Genomic DNA, 20,420 nt, shown 5'->3' on the forward strand with positions numbered 1-20,420 from the left:
GGTACAGTAGAAAATAGAAACTTGAGTTGTGTGGGCAAATTAACTGTTCAGCCAGTTGAATGAACTAAACATTACTAGTGAGGTGAACTATTCTTGAAAAAGTAACCTGGCTGCCTTAAATATATAAGTTAATTCAACAAGACGCTTAGTTTGACCAATTTGTATTTAGTTTGGACAACTTATACTTACAAGTTTATTCAACAAAATGCTTAGTTTAAACAACTCAACGTTTGTTGGTCTCACTAGTTTTATGGTGTTTCAACTTGAATTTAGGTTAGCACAACTTTCTCGTCTTGTTGGGCTAACTAAAAACTGGTTGGTTAAACAAAGTATAAAGTTAACTCCACTTCACCTTTGTTACCCCAACTATTAATTCTAGGTTTAAGGAACTCCAATATATGTGTAAACAACAAATGTTTTTTAGCTTATTGAACACAACATTTTAAGGCAGCCAGGTTACAAATTATTTTAAGTTGAATCAACTTATTTTTTTTACAGTGTGGCTCTGGGTTTTGTCAGCGCTCACTGCCGTGAGGACTGGGTGTTACATAATAGAGCAAAGCATCAGACCAAGTTGGAAGCTTTCAGCAAAACATCACTCCCTCTTTACGTCTGTAACAACATCAGCATGCTACATGGACAAACGCCACATCAATGCACTGCCAGAAATACGATATGCACCACAGCAGATTCCAAAGGCATCCTAGCATTTGACACACAATTGTCGAAATGAATACAAAGATGAAAATGTATGTAAGATAAACAAAGTTTGATGTTGACATTAATAAAATTAATTGAAGAATATAGAAATAATTAAATAATGACAGAATATTCATTTTTGGGTGACCTATTTCTTTAAGACAATATGGCCCAAATAACATGACTAACTCTAACTTGCAGCTAGGATCCATCTGAAATGTCATCATCACCAAAATTAAGGGTTTGGAATACATACTGACACAATAAATATAACTATGCATTTCATTTTAAATGTAAAATAAGACTGCAATGTGTCTACATTAGGGCTGTGCAATATATCGAAATTATCGAAATATCGCAAATGTACATATCGCAATATGCATATCGCTACAGCTTGCAATAATTGGGGCCATGAACAAAAGACAAAGAGAAAATCACTCACTGCTCTTACCTAAATAACTTTTGTAGCTTAAATAAGAATCAGTGCATATTGAATTCATAGAGTAAATACTAAGCAGTGTTTTATTTTTCCATTTTATTATTCAGTTCCTAAACTCATGTTAAAATGACATTTTTATGTAATGCTCGAGTAAAACACATACCGTTCACTTTCAGAAGTTGTTGTAGGGGTGCTTTCTTATTAGAATCAGAATCAGAATGAACTTATTCACCACTTAAGTGTGCGCAAACACAAGGAATTTGTTGTGGTTTTACAGGAACTCTTGGTACATACATGCATACAAATAACCATATATATACAGTATGACACAAGACTGACTCAGCAACAGCTGAGTAAAACTGTTTCATCTGAGCATGTGGCACTTTAAGCATTATCGTATCGCATATCGAATATCACATTATTTAATGAGTTATCGCATATCGCATTTTTCTTCAATATCGCACAGCCCTAGTCTACATCTTGTCAAAATGTCTTATCCCATGTAACCTAAACACGCTTTTTTAGCATTTACCAAGCATTTACTGCAACCTATCATTAAATCCTTCTGCTTTTGACACCAAAGGTACGATTTAAAAGAAAACACGCATATTAAGTCTATGGCTTTGTGTTATTGAAAATGACCATCTCTGCTTACTTTAAAAGGGAAGTGGTGCTTAAAAGTGATATTTCATCACTCTATCTTCAAATCATTGCAAGAACAGCTTCCTGTCATCCACATAAGAGCAGAAGTGGCACGACTGTGTGGTGCAAAATGTTATGAAGATGCTATGTTGCTTCTAGTGTGACATGTTTTGACATTACCTTCTTAAAACTCACATTTATGGTCAGTTTTAGATATGCATTTTGCTATTGGAGCAGGTGTTCAAAGGAATCTTAGCACAACAGTGACAGACTCAATAGGTTATTTTAAGAATTTTTAAAATAAAGGAATATGCCAAACAAACACACAAAACTATAGAGCAGCTTAAGTAAACTAACTAAAGATAAATAAGAAAGAAAGAAACTAAGTTAACTTTTCTTGCTTTTAACTACAGAACGTCACTGTTAGTAAAATAAGACCATCCCCTGGAGAGTTCCTGAACCTCAACAAAATCCTGTGACAATATGCATTTAAAAGTGATGCATGCACAAATGCATGCTCTCAGGGGCGTTTTACCATGAATTCAAGTCAACCATTTTATACATAAGTTGTTATGAATCACAAAAACATCCATATCCATCCAAATTATGACTCTTAAAGCTGGCATAGACTTTCAACGGTTGTACATCCAATGAATCATCAGTGCAATCAGAAGCCAGACCAGCTGGCTGAACAAAACTGCAGCCCACACTGCAGACTGTTGCTCACAACCTGAAGAGATGCAACACACTAATGAACTGTAAAAAAAAAAAAAAAAAAAACCCGAGAAAGAGAGATTCAGTGTACTAATGAAGAATAGCCACAAACAGATCTACGCATGTACTAATGCACTACGCCACTGCAAACAGATTTAAAAAAAAATGTGAACTGACATAATGCTCTAATATAAACAGATGCAATAAGTAAAAAAAGTCAAATGATGCAATGTGTTAATGCAATGCAATAATATACAAAATGCACTAATATAAACCAATTTTAAGTACCAAAAAAAAGCTATGCATTAAACTAAACAGACTCAATGTAGTGATACAAAGTATCAACGTAAAGATGCAATTTTCTAATATCAACAGAAGCGATGTAAACAGGTGCAATGCATTGATGCAAAGCAACACTGTAAACAGATGATATGCACAAATATAAAATACCAAAGTTATCAAATTCAATGCACAGATGTAGGCAGATGCTAATATAGATCCAATACACTAATGTGATGTGCCACTGTAAAAGGATGCAATTGAAAAATGCAAGAAGACGCAATGAACAGATGCAATGGACAAATGTAAACATGCAGTGGACAACTGTAAACAGATGTAATCAACTAATGCAATGCAGTAATAACAATAGATGCTATGTACTGTACTCATGCGAGATGCAATGTACCGATGCAAAGAGCCACTGTAAACATGTATCAACGCAATATATTAAGTACCAAAGTAAACAAACATGCAATATGCTAATACAAAGTATCAATGTAAAGACGTAGTAATATAAACAGATGCAATGTACTAGTGTAAAGTATCAGTGTAAAACATGAGAAAGTGCTGCATGAGAAAAGCATGCAATTTCTTACCTCCTCTAACACACTGACTGTATTTCTGCAGCTCTGCAGGCGGGTGGTGAAGCTGGATGTAGTGGGAGAGTTGTAATCTTCTGTTGTTTCCGACAGAAACTCCGACACCGATATTTGATCTGGCATCCTAAAGCGTGGGTTCGTCCAGGGAATAGATAGAATGGTGTGTTCAGGCGATCAAAAACATTAAAAAGAGAAAAACAAATTAACTTCCAAGGCCGTAGAGATGTTGAGCTAACGGTGCTCGAGATGCCTGCTGCAGCAGCACGCGCAAAACAAACTACTAGCACGCGCTATGCGATTCTGCCTCCAGAAAACTCAACGACCTGTTATTTTTTGGTTCAATCGTTCTATCGGGGACTGGGATAGCAAGCTGTTTTACCCCTCGCCCTTCGAACGTGACGCTCAGAGTTGACCAGAGCTGTTCAGTTGCGATTCCAGCAGCACGCGCCGTGAAATAATGTCCGCATACCGTTCCCCCCGCGTGATGTTTACGAACAACACTCTGCTAGTGTCTTAGCGAATGATATTCCAGTGCATTGATGTCTGTGCATGCATTCATTCTCCGCTGTTTGTCAAGCGCCCGTTCTCTCCCCGCACTCAAACAGGATGAAATGCGCAACGCGAAGTGTGTCATCCGCGCGCACACTCACTCGCGCGCTCTGCTCTACATTCACCCACCCCTCTGCGCATGCCTCTACTCTCACTAAACCCACTCACACTGGCTCCGTGGGCAGCAGTCCACTGGTTGGTATCATGTATCTGTGAAATGTATTAAAATATAGGCCTGTGTCTCGGGCCAAGCTAGACTTCTGTGGACAAAACAACATGTCCAGAGAAATTAGCTAAAAAAAAAAACTCATAAAGAGGCTAAATAAAGCATTTATTCGTTTTTTAAAAAAGTTTTAATCTAGTGTGTCTACAATATCCCTAATCCTAAAATCCACACTGTAAAAGTAGTGTAGTCAATGTTAGTCATTGTGCTTAGCCTTTTTTTATGTAACATAATTACAACCTGTTACATTACAGCAACTAGAATAAAATTAAATAAGGTTAAAGTTGCCAGTAAAAAAACAATCACCATAATGGTGACTTCAAACAAACCCCACTTTTTACATTATTAGGCTATACAACAATGCCTTATGAAAGGTTGTTCGTTGTACAGACAGAACATTGTCTGCACTGATTTCACTATAAACCTCTTTATTGTTAGTAACGACTGGTAATTTACTCTAGTTCATGCAATTTCTACAGTTTTGGAGCGTGTGTATTAAATTATCACTGTCAGTTTGAGTTTGTGTGTATGTTTACGTATGTTAAGTCTCCAGTATTGTTAATATAACAAGTGCGACTTCTGCAGGTTAAATAGTGAAATGCACGTAAAATTGACTCGATGCATTGTATTTTTGACACATTACTGTGGAAAATTGACGTATCACACAGTTACAGTTACCTTTTTATTAATATATTTAGTTTTCAGTCATTTGAACGCTAATATATCTAAAAAAACAGAACTCCTTACCGATTCCATATAGGTTCCTTTGAAGAAAAACTAAGGCGAGATGATGATCTCATGACTTCAGCTTGTTGCTTTAATGGGGAAAAATACAGAACGTATGGGATGAGTTCTTTCTTTACAGATCTATCTTTACTGACATTTAGCAGGACATTTGTTATCAAAAGCAACACATCAAATTTTCTTGGTGTTGTACATTTATACACTGAAAAGATAATTTTACAGTGTAGACCTATATTAATTTCATTCTAATAAACTAGACTTAAACTTAGACAAGGTCTTAGTCAAAATGGATAATGGAAAAGCATGTATATTTTTCATTATTTGCTTTATGCCTTTCTGTACATAAATGAGGCACTGCTTTTAATATAATAATAGTAAACCTCATTTATTAAGCACTTTCATACAAGCAATAGCTCAATGCAAAAACATGAAAAGTAAAATAAATATATGTAACCACAGCAGAAAATATAAATATGCCATAGTACTCACCAAGATTAATACAACACACGCTTGTAAAATACAATACATTCCAGTATTGTGCTTTTCATATTTGTCTCGCTGCCATTCTCTCTTTAGTTTGGCTGCTATCTGACCGTAGGTCCCTTCCCTGCTCAGAGAGGAAGGGAGAAGCAACCATGTGTGCTGAAAAATAGCCCGTTACAATGGCTACAGGATCCAGAACCTAATGGCTCAGGAACTACGGAAATCCATGAGACCTGGGACAGGAAATGTGAGATCTGTGTAAACATGTGCCTGCTCAAGTGAAGTACCCTCACATATACATTCTGCCACTCAGAGTGATATACCACACACGGCCATGTTTGGGATGGGGAAAATGGGGTCATGCTTGACTCCATGTAGAATAACAATATTAAATTAAATAATAATAAAAAAACAGCTTTATATTCAGGTTGCTTGATGTGCCAATAGCAAATACATTTGTACAAATAGAGGTTCAAATTACATTTTTGCAGTTATGTATCTTGAGGATTTTTTTTTTTCATGAAAATCCTTCATTCATTAAAATAAATCCCATTGTGATTCACTGCACATCACATTTAGTACCTATTTTATACTTTTTTATATTAAGCCACTCAATTACACTGGTATTTTGCCTATTTTCCAGTTTGGCTATGTGTCATTTTCTTGTTGTTTTTTTTTTTTTGGTTGCTATTTTGTTTAACGGGAAACCCAGTGATTCCAGCAAGGAGTATTTATAAAGGCAAGATGGTAACGCATTGTCATCTAAAGAGGAACTGCTGAGGCTAAAGGATTCCTGGAACATGGGATTAGCCGACAGTTTTGTTGGGAAGTGCTATAGTTAAAAGTAAATGTTTTGTCTGTGCTGCTGACTCAGATGAGAAGGGGGGCGAGGTAGTAACTGAAACCGTGTTTTTGTTTTGTTTTGTTTTTTCTGAGCTTGGTAGTTATGTAACTAACTCGTCTACTGTTTACCAAATAAATAAAATAAATGATTTCATTTTAGTTGAAATTATTTTAAAATTACATAATCTTTTATCTTGAAGCTTCCATTAAGAAAATCTCTCTCAAATCTCTTGGATACAAGAGACTCTGGAATGTTGCAGGTGTAGTGGAATCCTCATACAATTGTCATTCAGTGCTGTATGCAGAGAACCAGATGGGTTCTAATGGAAAAACAATAGGTTACTAGAATATTTAGGGTGCATGTGAAGAACAACTTTATCTGAGAAACTGGAAATAATGTTAAACAAATACTGTATGTGTTCTGTGTTACTAATGGACAATCCACAAATTGTAATGTAAAAGATAATGTAAATAGATGAACAATGTAAAACAGAGAAACATGACACAGTTCTGTAGTTGCTGATAGTTTCAACTTTTTTCTTTTTACCTTTTAAGTAGCCTGCTGATAACTAAACAACTTCCAGGCAGTGTGGACTCCTATCAAGGATGTTAACATACCCAGCCGGCATTTCAACGTTGATTCACCGGTGAATCAATGTCGGTACCATGGTTGAATCAACGTTGGATTATGTTTCGATTTTGCAAATTGGATCAACGTTGATATTGTGACATTGTTTCCCCGTTTAAATCGCGACGTTGTTTCACCGTTTTACCTTCATCATGGGTGAATTATGGTCGTTCTGTAGACAAAGCATGCAATTTCTTACCTCCTCTAACACACTGACTGTATTTCTGCAGCTCTGCAGGCGGGTGGTGAAGCTGGATGTAGTGGGAGAGTTGTAATCTTCTGTTGTTTCCGACAGAAACTCCGACACCGATATTTGATCTGGCATCCTAAAGCGTGGGTTCGTCCAGGGAATAGATAGAATGGTGTGTTCAGGCGATCAAAAACATTAAAAAGAGAAAAACAAATTAACTTCCAAGGCCGTAGAGATGTTGAGCTAACGGTGCTCGAGATGCCTGCTGCAGCAGCACGCGCAAAACAAACTACTAGCACGCGCTATGCGATTCTGCCTCCAGAAAACTCAACGACCTGTTATTTTTTGGTTCAATCGTTCTATCGGGGACTGGGATAGCAAGCTGTTTTACCCCTCGCCCTTCGAACGTGACGCTCAGAGTTGACCAGAGCTGTTCAGTTGCGATTCCAGCAGCACGCGCCGTGAAATAATGTCCGCATACCGTTCCCCCCGCGTGATGTTTACGAACAACACTCTGCTAGTGTCTTAGCGAATGATATTCCAGTGCATTGATGTCTGTGCATGCATTCATTCTCCGCTGTTTGTCAAGCGCCCGTTCTCTCCCCGCACTCAAACAGGATGAAATGCGCAACGCGAAGTGTGTCATCCGCGCGCACACTCACTCGCGCGCTCTGCTCTACATTCACCCACCCCTCTGCGCATGCCTCTACTCTCACTAAACCCACTCACACTGGCTCCGTGGGCAGCAGTCCACTGGTTGGTATCATGTATCTGTGAAATGTATTAAAATATAGGCCTGTGTCTCGGGCCAAGCTAGACTTCTGTGGACAAAACAACATGTCCAGAGAAATTAGCTAAAAAAAAAAACTCATAAAGAGGCTAAATAAAGCATTTATTCGTTTTTAAAAAAAGTTTTAATCTAGTGTGTCTACAATATCCCTAATCCTAAAATCCACACTGTAAAAGTAGTGTAGTCAATGTTAGTCATTGTGCTTAGCCTTTTTTTATGTAACATAATTACAACCTGTTACATTACAGCAACTAGAATAAAATTAAATAAGGTTAAAGTTGCCAGTAAAAAAACAATCACCATAATGGTGACTTCAAACAAACCCCACTTTTTACATTATTAGGCTATACAACAATGCCTTATGAAAGGTTGTTCGTTGTACAGACAGAACATTGTCTGCACTGATTTCACTATAAACCTCTTTATTGTTAGTAACGACTGGTAATTTACTCTAGTTCATGCAATTTCTACAGTTTTGGAGCGTGTGTATTAAATTATCACTGTCAGTTTGAGTTTGTGTGTATGTTTACGTATGTTAAGTCTCCAGTATTGTTAATATAACAAGTGCGACTTCTGCAGGTTAAATAGTGAAATGCACGTAAAATTGACTCGATGCATTGTATTTTTGACACATTACTGTGGAAAATTGACGTATCACACAGTTACAGTTACCTTTTTATTAATATATTTAGTTTTCAGTCATTTGAACGCTAATATATCTAAAAAAACAGAACTCCTTACCGATTCCATATAGGTTCCTTTGAAGAAAAACTAAGGCGAGATGATGATCTCATGACTTCAGCTTGTGGCTTTAATGGGGAAAAAATACAGATCATATGGGATCAGATCATAGTTCTTTCTTTACAGATCTGTCTTTACTGACATTTAGTAGGAAAATTGGTCAGAAAAGCAACACGTCATTTTCTTGATGTTCTTGAAATTTTACAGTGTAGACCCATATTAATTTAATTGTAATAAATTAATAAATTCATCGTAATAAATTAGACTTAAACCAGAGGAAAAGCAATTATATTTTTGCTTTATGCCTTTCTGTACATAAATGAGGCATTGCTTTAAATATAATAATAATAATAATCCTCATTTATTAAGCACTTTCATACAAGCAATAGCTCAATGCAAAAACATGAAAAGTAAAATAAATATATGTAACCACAGCAGAAAATATAAATATGCCATAGTACTCACCAAGATTAATACAACACACGCTTGTAAAATACAATACATTCCAGTATTGTGCTTTTCATATTTGTCTCGCTGCCATTCTCTCTTTAGTTTGGCTGCTATCTGACCGTAGGTCCCTTCCCTGCTCAGAGAGGAAGGGAGAAGCAACCATGTGTGCTGAAAAATAGCCCGTTACAATGGCTACAGGATCCAGAACCTAATGGCTCAGGAACTACGGAAATCCATGAGACCTGGGACAGGAAATGTGAGATCTGTGTAAACATGTGCCTGCTCAAGTGAAGTACCCTCACATATACATTCTGCCACTCAGAGTGATATACCACACACGGCCATGTTTGGGATGGGGAAAATGGGGTCATGCTTGACTCCATGTAGAATAACAATATTAAATTAAATAATAATAAAAAAACAGCTTTATATTCAGGTTGCTTGATGTGCCAATAGCAAATACATTTGTACAAATAGAGGTTCAAATTACATTTTTGCAGTTATGTATCTTGAGGATTTTTTTTTTTCATGAAAATCCTTCATTCATTAAAATAAATCCCATTGTGATTCACTGCACATCACATTTAGTACCTATTTTATACTTTTTTATATTAAGCCACTCAATTACACTGGTATTTTGCCTATTTTCCAGTTTGGCTATGTGTCATTTTCTTGTTGTTTTTTTTTTTTTGGTTGCTATTTTGTTTAACGGGAAACCCAGTGATTCCAGCAAGGAGTATTTATAAAGGCAAGATGGTAACGCATTGTCATCTAAAGAGGAACTGCTGAGGCTAAAGGATTCCTGGAACATGGGATTAGCCGACAGTTTTGTTGGGAAGTGCTATAGTTAAAAGTAAATGTTTTGTCTGTGCTGCTGACTCAGATGAGAAGGGGGGCGAGGTAGTAACTGAAACCGTGTTTTTGTTTTGTTTTGTTTTTTCTGAGCTTGGTAGTTATGTAACTAACTCGTCTACTGTTTACCAAATAAATAAAATAAATGATTTCATTTTAGTTGAAATTATTTTAAAATTACATAATCTTTTATCTTGAAGCTTCCATTAAGAAAATCTCTCTCAAATCTCTTGGATACAAGAGACTCTGGAATGTTGCAGGTGTAGTGGAATCCTCATACAATTGTCATTCAGTGCTGTATGCAGAGAACCAGATGGGTTCTAATGGAAAAACAATAGGTTACTAGAATATTTAGGGTGCATGTGAAGAACAACTTTATCTGAGAAACTGGAAATAATGTTAAACAAATACTGTATGTGTTCTGTGTTACTAATGGACAATCCACAAATTGTAATGTAAAAGATAATGTAAATAGATGAACAATGTAAAACAGAGAAACATGACACAGTTCTGTAGTTGCTGATAGTTTCAACTTTTTTCTTTTTACCTTTTAAGTAGCCTGCTGATAACTAAACAACTTCCAGGCAGTGTGGACTCCTATCAAGGATGTTAACATACCCAGCCGGCATTTCAACGTTGATTCACCGGTGAATCAATGTCGGTACCATGGTTGAATCAACGTTGGATTATGTTTCGATTTTGCAAATTGGATCAACGTTGATATTGTGACATTGTTTCCCCGTTTAAATCGCGACGTTGTTTCACCGTTTTACCTTCATCATGGGTGAATTATGGTCGTTCTGTAGACTTGGATTAACGTTGAATTAGGTGTCGATTTTGCAAATTGGATCAACTTTGATATTGTGATGTTGTTTCCCCGTTGAAATCGCGACATTGTTTCACCGTCTTACCTTCATCATGGGTGAATTATGGTCGTTCTGTAGACGTTGAATTAGGTGTTAATTTTGCAAATTGAATCAACGTTGATAACGCGACGTTTCACTGTCGCACCTTTCAACAAGGGTGAATACACAACTGTACGTTCAGTTACAACCTAGTTTGCATTTGCATTTAGATCAACACTGTACATATAGTCATGGCCAAAAATATCGGGGCACCCTTGGTAAATATGATCAAAGAAGGCTGTGAAAATTAATCTGCATTGTTAATCCTTTTGATCTTTTATTTTAAAAATTCACAAAAATCTAACCTTTCATTGGATAATAAGAATTTAAAATGGGGGGAAATATAATTATGAAATAAATGTTTTTTCTCTAATACACATTGGCCACAATTAACGGCACCCTTTTATTCAATACTTTTTGAGTTTAACAGCTCTAAATTTTCTCCTATAATGCCTGATGAGGCTTTACAATCAACTTCAATAAACTACCACATGCTCAAAATTGTAAACCAGCAGTTTTATTTTGGAAACATACTGTATAAAACACATGGACGATTCCAAGGGCCCAGCGTTAGATCCCGCCCCCCTTACGGCGCCCCTGGTTGCAGGTTCCATTCTCGAACTGTTCAACACATTTGACACAACACAACACGAATCCTAACTATACAGTGTATTTAGTAAAACAAGTAAAATCAAATTAAGTACATTTTTATTAAACCAAGTAAAATCAAAACCTATCACAAAAGGTCAATGAATCTCTACCAGAAGTGACAGTGAAATGTAGCAGATGAACAATTCTTTACCAATTTGCCAATAATAAGCTGGATCCTTGATGACTCTACAAGGGGAAAGAAGAAATGGTTTACTGAAAAGTTCTTAAAAAGCAGTATTTCATTTTATACCATTTCTTTAAACCAGTGGTTCTCAAACTTTTTATACCAAGTACCACTTCAGAAAATATTTGGCTCTCTAAGTACCACCATAATGACCAACATTAAATTTCAGCAGCGTAGTAGGCCTAACTATTCAGCTACAGCCCTGCACAGTTCAAAAATGAGCCAGTTTTATTCCTGATAAGAATATATATTGTTGTCAGCCAATTTAACATTGTAAATACAGTTTGAACACTGCACTGTGCTTACATACAGGTAAATGAAAAACTTAAATAATCATTAAATTAAAATGTGTTGTACCAAAAGTTAAATAACTGTACTGTACTTAAATGTAAAAAATAAAATAAAAAAACTTTACTCAAATAAAGATTAAATTAAAATGTATTAACATTACTTTATATTTAATTTAGTGATTCCTCTGCGTGCCACTAGAGGGAGCCTGAGTACCACAGAGTACCACAGTAAAGATTTTCTTACCTGATTTTGCCCGTATGTTTGCTGTACCTCGCAGATCACATCTGACCCTTCTTGTGTTCACATTCCAGTTTTTGTTCTCCGTCGACATGTCACGACTCAAATTCGCTCAAAATAAAAATTTAACAGGCAATTAAATATAAAATAATTCGGGACAGACCGAGCAGTTTCAACCGGCAGCAGCTCACAGTCAGCCGCCTCACTCAGAAAGACGATAATAACGGTCATATTTTCAAATTTAGAAAGGCGCTAACAGTTTCATTGGCCAGTTTCCTGGATGACAGCCAGATTAACCAATCATGATCAAAGCAATAAGGTAACACAACCAATAGGAATTGTTTCACTGTGGTAACGCAGCGAAATGTATTTAGTTTTATTGTTGTTAATGATGATAATATTTAACATATACCTTTAGATTTTAGAATAGGTTTCATGATCAAAATATTGTAAAATGCTAATAAAATAATAATGATCTTAAATAATTTAATAATAATAATTTAAAAGGCAGAAATTTATTTTGTATGCTGTTGAAGGCATTAAGTTGATTCAACATACAGATCTTGTAAAAAAAAAAAATCAACATTGATTTACAAGTGTTTTTGTTAACCTTTTTCAACCATTTAGCAGTAAACATTTTTCAACGTTGTTTCAACGTTGAAACAACAACTGTCATTATTTCAACCATATTTCAAAGTTGAAGGTTGGTCATGTGCCGGCTGGTTTTCAACCGTCCAGCATTAAACGTTGTATCAACGTTAAAACAACAACTGACCTTATGTCAACCATATTTCAAAGTTGAAGGTCGGTCATGTGCCGGCTGGGTAAAGAACAAAACACTACTATCACCATCAAACAATACTGAGATTGTTGCTTTGTTGATCAATACACTGCAGAGGGTTGTGTGCAGAGTGCCCGTGCATTGATTTCAATAGCGGTCTACAGTGGAGTGAAAAAAAATGTTTCTGTAATTTTAGTAGTCCTAATGGACTATAGATTTGTCCTGCAGTTCTACAGCTCTGGTTTATAACTGGGCTGCGTTCAGCCCCGACAAAAACGGTGCAAAACGTTTTTTAAACGGAAACGGTGGTGCGTTGAACACCCTGTTCTGATAACGCAAGAGTTGCAACTATGGCAGCTGAGAAGGCCATTCTTTGTTTTCTTTTTAAAGAATTTTCAAAGCCTGATTAAATCGGTATAAATACGTGTTTAATACTGCAAAATACGCTCAATGGTACAGTCATTGCCCTTGCCGTCCAGAATAAAAGAGAACATCCCAATCAAATGAAGGGATTTGTGGAAACTGTGGTTCCTAATTATTGTGATCCAACATTTGCCTCGCATTTCAGGATGAAAAGACAAACATTTCAGGTGAAGAATAATCCACTTCTTACCTGCAGGACTGTGTTATGATCTATATGACCTTATTATTTTAATTGTGAGTATTATTATCATTATTGCTGATCACTGTTGTTGTGCTATGTTATTGTAATATTTACCATTATATAATCAGAGGGGTATAGAAAAGTTTATTAACGTGTCACTCCATAATACAATAGCAAAATATATAAATATGTATAGTATTTTTATGTTACATTAATCAGTATTTAGCACACCTTCCTAAGGAAAGGATATGGACCAGAAGACATTGCAGTTACTAAATGATATTTAGACAGACTTAAAGAAGTTCCAGATCTATACTTGTGCCCTTATTATTTCAGTTATTTTGCCTTTAATGTAAATAAACATGTGCAAACAATATACTTGCTCTTGTGAATTTATTTGGATGTTAATTACATTGTGCGAGCTGTCACTTTAATACCGCGTGGCTTACATACATGTTGCTGCTGATTGGGCTGACATGTTTGACACACAAACGCATCTCAAACCCCGTTGCACACCGTATCCAGGAAACATGTCGTTCAAACCGGAAACCGTAGCAAAACGGTGCACACCAGTTTGAGCTTGAACTTGCCCCTGGCTACCGGAATTGATTTGAATATTGTTGCGTCCGATTGGCCGCATCTTCTTACTGGGATGAGGAAGAGTCAATTTTAAGGACTCGCGGAAACAGCTTAATATCAAGAATATGATATTTATTAACAGACTGAACAGGAACAACTTTTTATCTTAACATCAACTCACACACCCAATCGACATTCCTTTGGGGGGCGCTGTAGCGCTCTTGTTTAACGCTTTTTTAATACACTACAAATATATGTGGGGATTATTAGCAGAAATCATACCATGTGTCATACTCGCGCGGACAGTATACTTGGAAATAATATTTAATGTCTTCGATTGCATTTGTTATTTGTAGTGTGCCAGCCCCCCCAATAGCAATCTTTGTGCTTTTGGTAATTTTAATATAAAACAAAGTCTCAGCTTTCAAAATCTGTCAGATTTATAGCGAAATACAAACTATGTCTTACAATAATGTGTTTTTCAAGCTCTTTAATGTGGCATGAAAGATCGCTGTATTCATGTGAATCAATTCATTAAATTATAGGCCTACTGTTTTCTTTGTCAAAATTCCACCACCTACTCCGCAAAACCGTCTGTGGCGTCCAACTTTTCATTCCTCTCATGTATTTAATTAAAAACAACAATAAAACGTTCTAAAGGTTGAAGTGGGCTCCAACTGATCTGTTTTCAACGTGTGATTGTGTTGCCTTTATTTTTACTGACATATTATTTTATGTCCTGTTTATTAATATTGGCCTTAGCCATTTAAAATTGAATTTTCAGATGAATGTTGAATAAAATAATTATAATTATTAACAGCCCTGCCAGTGACTAAAGACCACGACAGTAAAAATCCCTGTTATCCTGACAAATTTTGATAAATTATGGAGCTACCTTGTGGTTAAAAACAGCAACAAATGTGTAACAACACGTAAAGGGCAAGATTATTTTAACAAGACGTACGTTCTTTTTGGCTGACTCCATTTCTGTCATATAAGATGCTGGAAACACTATTTAAGACATTTTGAAAATAATGAAAAGAACCCAGATTAACCTGTAGTTATATAGTAAATGTATTATTTCCATGACAGCAAAAATAAAACGTGCTGTACTGAACATCTTGGCACTAAAAGTACATAGCAAAGATTTATAAGCTTTGCGATTATAAATATAGTATTGTGATAGATTAAAAAAAAATACAGTATAGTAAAAGTGTTTTAACTACAATAATAATAATAAACATATGAATGCTAAATATATATTATGCAAAATTAAGGGAACAGTTTGGTAAATACCCTAACTGCATCATATCTGTTGAGGTCAAAAGTCAACCATAAAATATTTGACTGCAGCGCAACTTTATATTATCATTAGGGCAACTGAAAGACTTGATGGAAAACAGCTCATGATAAGAAGATCACACAGACATCTGGGAAGGAGATTTTTATGGCTTTTAGAAATATCAACAGATCTAGAAAGGAATGAATTCACATAAATCAATTAATAGCAGACACTAATGTTCCATAAGAACTTGACAGTGACAGAACTTTAACAGTTGATATTCAGAGTGCTTATAACAAGACAGTTAACCAGCCTCAGTTTCAGGGAGGAAACCATTTACAATGACGTGTACTTGATACAGAGTGAAAACATTTAGAAAGAAACAAATTAAGAAAACCTATCACAGCAATCCTAAAACATCAGTAACTAAAAATTATTATTCAAGGTGAAAACACTTAATTCACTCAAACAATAAAACAACAATAATGACATTACTAGAAAATAATTTCATTTGAAAACATTCAAACATGCTGTATCTGCAATACCTGAAACAGCACCTAAACATGATGTGAAATAACTGGAAAATGTAACATGGTTTTACAATTCCATAGCAACTGTCACCAATATAACTAACCAATGCTACAATAATATGATCGCGTCAGACTCTCATCTCTGCTAACTCTATTAGTCGAGGCATTTTACAAGCCATTAGGTTGTGTTAAACTCATTAGTGCAAATTATTCATGAATGTTGAGTGTTTCTGTTTGACTAATGACTCCATTACCTCAATATTCTCTGTGCCAATGTGTCCTTCAGACATAATACAGTGCAGAGACATGAGTGTTTGGGTAAGGTTTGGGTAAGTGTGTATAGTAGTGATATCTGCATGATATGCCATCCTTACAAATGGTTTTAATTACTGAATGAGGTGTTGTACAACTGATTTACTAACACCAATTCGAACCTTTGATGATAATAATTTATACCGTTATCATCTTATGTTTTGTGGGGTATAAGTATATTGTACAAAGTAGTGCTGGGCGGTATGACCAAAAATTTATATCACGGTATTTTTCAAAATTATACCGGTTAAGACATTTGACTGCAAACTCTACAACCTGAAGCTGACTAGACTGGTGGACTGATATGTGAGTAATGGGTATTTCATAATTTAAGTTCAGTGGAATTGAGTTAATGAATACAGCAGCACTGGAACTGTTATCACAGCCTTAATCACTCACTCCTTCAACCAAACCTGCAAAGATAACAAAAAGAAATTACATCATAAAAATGCAATGCTAGGCCTATATCTTGCAAAAAAAGTTTCATTATGACATTATGTTACAATACTAAATCAATTCTATGTCTGGTGAATACAAATATAGAGTTGCATACAGTGGTGAATTTTAAATAAATAATTTGCAACTTAAAAATACATTGATTAGTGCAGGGGTCAGAGTAAAAAAAAGAGACACATATCGAAGATGTTAGCATACAGTTCCAGAATAAACAAGAGAGACAGTATAACATGATGTAAGAGGAAATTAATTTACTTGATCAGAACAAAAGTTTAGAAGGAGTAAACATTGACGATCCGGATGCAATAAGAAACAAATTATCCTTCAGAGACATGCTAATAACCAGAACAGCACTGTGAATGCTGTTGTGTATTGTATGCTACGACATGAACTCACTCTGTGGAGGGTTCACGTCCGTGGCCCGCAGTGAGTTGCAGGAGCCATTCTGTTTGGGTCTAGCGCCAAGCTCCCTGTTCTCTTTCAATGAATTGGTGTTTAGATTCAGACTCTGAGTTTGACTTTGTGTTTTTGCTTCATCTGTCTTAAGGGTGAAGTAACCACCTTCTTCAGCTACAATCTTCTCAACCTTCTCCATCAGCTGGGGCAGTTGTGGGTGTTCGCCAAAAATATAGTTATTGATGACGTGGTACCTCTTCTTACACTTATCCACCACCCACTGAAGGTCACGACCTTCCCTTCGTATATGTCTTTCTATGGACCTGTCCTTCAAAACCTCCGCCCAGGTGAAAACCAGCATGGTGTGCTTCCACACATCCTCCCCAAAAAGTGCTACGTTCTCCTCTATACGAGCCCGGTCTGTTTCGGTGAACATGCCAACAGGTATGACCAGCAGGAATGCATGGGGTCCAGGTGGGCACAAAGTGACGCTTCGGACCATTTCCTGCTGGTAGTCCGCCGGTGTGGTCTGGGATGAGAACCAGCCAGGAGTGTCTACTACTGTTACTTTGCGCTGATCCACCTCGGTTTCACGCTTCACGCAGAATTCGGCGGCACGTTCCAGACGTAACTCTTCACAGCCCAAAATGGTGTTGCCGGTCAGGCTTTTACCTGGCCATCGCCAACCCAGCAAGATCAGCCGGAGTTCTGGGAGGCGGTTAGCTTCACGGGTAGCTGCTGCCAAATGTTTCTGTTCCTCAGGGTCGAGTTGGTCATCAGCTGTAAGGTACCAATACATTATTATTTGGGAGGGGCTGGAAGGGAGTAAACTGACAATCGGGCAAATTATATATGACCAATCTGCATCCAAGACTATGTGTTTTATAAGCTGTATTATTATTATTTGTGGATCATAAATGAGGAAAATACCTGTATTGTCTAATTTTTTTTTTTTCAAAAACACAGTAAAACAATAATATTGTGAAATATTAATTTAAAATTTTTTTTTTCTATTTTATTTTCAAACGTAATTTATTCCTCTGATAGCAAGGCTAATTTTTGCAGCCATTACTCCAGTCTTCAGTGTCACATGATCCTTTAGAAACCATTCTAGTACGAGTTATTGCTCAAGAATCATTGCTTAACCATGGTAATTTTTTAATAGAAAGTTCACAAGAACAGCATTTACTGAAAATAGGAATCTTGTGTAACTTTATAACTGTATTTACTATCATTTTGATCAATTTAATGCATCCCTGCTGAGTAAAAGTTTTATCCAAAAAAATAAAAAATTACTGACACCAAACTTTTGAACAGTAGCGATTGTTTACATTGTATTCTACTTAACATTTTTATCATTATAATAAATAAATATATATTTTTACTTTTGAATATATTAATAACTGGCCCAATACAATAAGCCTTTATTCCATTATTGAGTCATATGTCACGCAAGCTTTACTCAGAAATGACTTTCTCAATGATGTAAACTCCGAAAGCACAAGTGCCTAAATCTGAAATGTGATCTTATGACATCTAGTTTTTCCTTTTAAGGCTTAAACTAAGAGGAAATAGATCTTTTTTAACATTCAACTAACCTGCCAAGCAACACTAATACTAAAGTAGTACACTTATGCCTACCCTAAAGCACACTAGAAGGAGCGACGATGGAATAAATGGTGTTCATATGAAAATAAGTCACTGTAAACGACTCTTTAATATATTGATTAATACTAAAAACTTTATAGATGTGTTTTATCATGTGAGGGTGTGTTGTGCCATAAATCCACCTGTGAACGTCATACCTGAGAGCAGCGGAAAACGGCGAGACGTGTCACATTCACCCGACACATACACTCACCGGCTACAGTAGTGCGCACGATGCCAAAATTTAAGCACAACTGCCGCGTTATAAATCATTATTGAACAGTATACTTTAAAGCAGCTTACCGGTTGAATCTGATGGTCTGTTTGAGCTCATGACGATGCCTTTTTGTAACTTTAGACGTGTCAGTAATCCGGGAGAAAAGAGTGATTTCCTGCTTGCTTCTTGAAGGGCGGGAGGTAGGGAGGGAGGGAGGGAGAGAGAGAGAGATAGAGAGAGATGTCCGAATCTGATTCGTTTTTTGAATCTGATTCGTTTTTTGAATTGGATCCATTCAATGAATCATTTGAACTAGTCTGAGGTGCGTTTTCCAAAAGCATCGTTAGCTAATACGGTCGCAAGTTCCACTGAACTCTATTGGTAACGACGGCACTTGCTAGTTGAAACGCACCAATGAACGGCTCTCCAGTAAACTAATGAAGAACAATTGCATGAAGAACAATTGTTGCAAACAAAATACGGAAATATGTTTATGCCCATGTTGAGAAAGATGACAAACATTTTAGTGTTGTTTAAACACTTTATAGTTTTATCAGCTGAAAATGGCTGAACTGAAATGGGACACTTCACTAAACGGGACACTTCACTAAAAACAAAAAACGATATTGAACAAGTTCTTTAAAACATATTATTCAAATGAACCGATTCGAAACGAGTCACACTTCCCATCACCACCGGGAGGAGTGTGAGCGCGCACTCAAAGATAGCTCAGCTCACGAGGCCATCTAGCGGAAATGAGAGTTCAGACAAGCTCTGAAGTCTGAACTTGCCCAAGAACATGGTAGTGCCACGGTTACTACACAGTCATTGCCAAAAGTTTTGGCAGTGACATAAATTTTGTGTTTTGCAAAGTTTGCTGCTTATGCTGTTGTGGTGTTCATTCACATTGTTTCTAGATTATTGTGTAGAGAGTGATCAGATGCATTTTTAATAATTGCTAAAAGCTTCATTGACCGAAAAATGAACTTTTCACCCAAAAAAAAATTCTAGTTTTTTGATCCTGACCCAAATGACCAGCTAACATCAATTGACTAATCATATCAGCAGCACATGTGAAAGTGTGAATGAGTACTAGTCAGGTTAATCACTATAATGCTAATTAGATTGTAAGAGCAGACTGATTGCTATAAAAGGAGGGAAGAAGCGCTTCCAATCATTGTGTTCTTGTTAGCAATGGTTACCTCCAAAGAAACACGTGCAGCCATCATCACTTTGCATCAAAATGGCCTCACATGCAAGGAAATTGCTACAAAGAATATTGCACCTAAAAAGAACCATCTACCGGATCATCAAGAACTTCAAGGAGAGAAGTTCGACTGCAGTGAAGACGTCTTCAGGACGTCCCAGAGTGTCCAGCAAGCGCCAGGACCATCTCCTCCCGAGTAGTCAGCTACGGAATCGTGTCACCACCAGTGCAGAGCTTGCTCAGGAATGGCAGCAGATTGGTGTGAGAGCATCTGCA

The 20,420-nt window shown here is 36.5% G+C and overlaps 2 protein-coding genes across 2 annotated transcripts in view; both read right to left on the bottom strand.

Moving 5' to 3' along the window:
- Positions 1-5,441, bottom strand: part of LOC107724564 (arf-GAP with SH3 domain, ANK repeat and PH domain-containing protein 1-like) — a 114,091-nt gene extending 108,650 nt beyond the window's left edge. Inside the window, exons 1-3 of the mRNA XM_016533539.1 lie at positions 5,378-5,441; positions 4,892-4,959; positions 3,370-3,496 (exon numbers count right to left, since the gene is read on the bottom strand). Coding sequence (XP_016389025.1) covers positions 3,370-3,496; positions 4,892-4,959; positions 5,378-5,416 — 234 coding nt within the window. The 5' untranslated portion in view covers positions 5,417-5,441. The remainder of the gene's footprint in view (positions 1-3,369; positions 3,497-4,891; positions 4,960-5,377) is intronic.
- Positions 5,442-16,476: 11,035 nt separating this feature from the next.
- LOC107724562 (GTPase IMAP family member 4-like) lies at positions 16,477-19,257 on the bottom strand. Its single transcript, XM_016533536.1, has 3 exons — positions 19,024-19,257; positions 17,074-17,853; positions 16,477-16,634 (listed from the first exon to the last, which is right to left on the bottom strand). Exons 1-3 carry the CDS (start codon positions 19,052-19,054, stop codon positions 16,609-16,611), a joined length of 837 nt encoding a protein of 278 aa, XP_016389022.1. The 5' UTR covers positions 19,055-19,257; the 3' UTR covers positions 16,477-16,608.
- Between the last annotated feature and the right edge of the window lie 1,163 nt (positions 19,258-20,420).

The sequence above is a fragment of the Sinocyclocheilus rhinocerous genome, unplaced genomic scaffold (genome assembly GCF_001515625.1).
Source record: "Sinocyclocheilus rhinocerous isolate Xijiao unplaced genomic scaffold, SAMN03320098_v1.1 scaffold1507, whole genome shotgun sequence".
Lineage (NCBI taxonomy): Eukaryota > Metazoa > Chordata > Actinopteri > Cypriniformes > Cyprinidae > Sinocyclocheilus > Sinocyclocheilus rhinocerous.

Excerpts from the sequence above, each read along its gene's own strand:
- LOC107724562 (XM_016533536.1), bottom strand. The coding sequence starts at position 19,054 with ATGAGCTCAAACAGACCATCAGATTCAACCG. Across the intron at positions 17,854-19,023 it reads CAGACCATCAGATTCAACCG|CTGATGACCAACTCGACCCT; the intron begins GTAAGCTGCTTT and ends GGTACCTTACAG. Across the intron at positions 16,635-17,073 it reads GGACGTGAACCCTCCACAGA|GTTTGGTTGAAGGAGTGAGT; the intron begins GTGAGTTCATGT and ends TTATCTTTGCAG.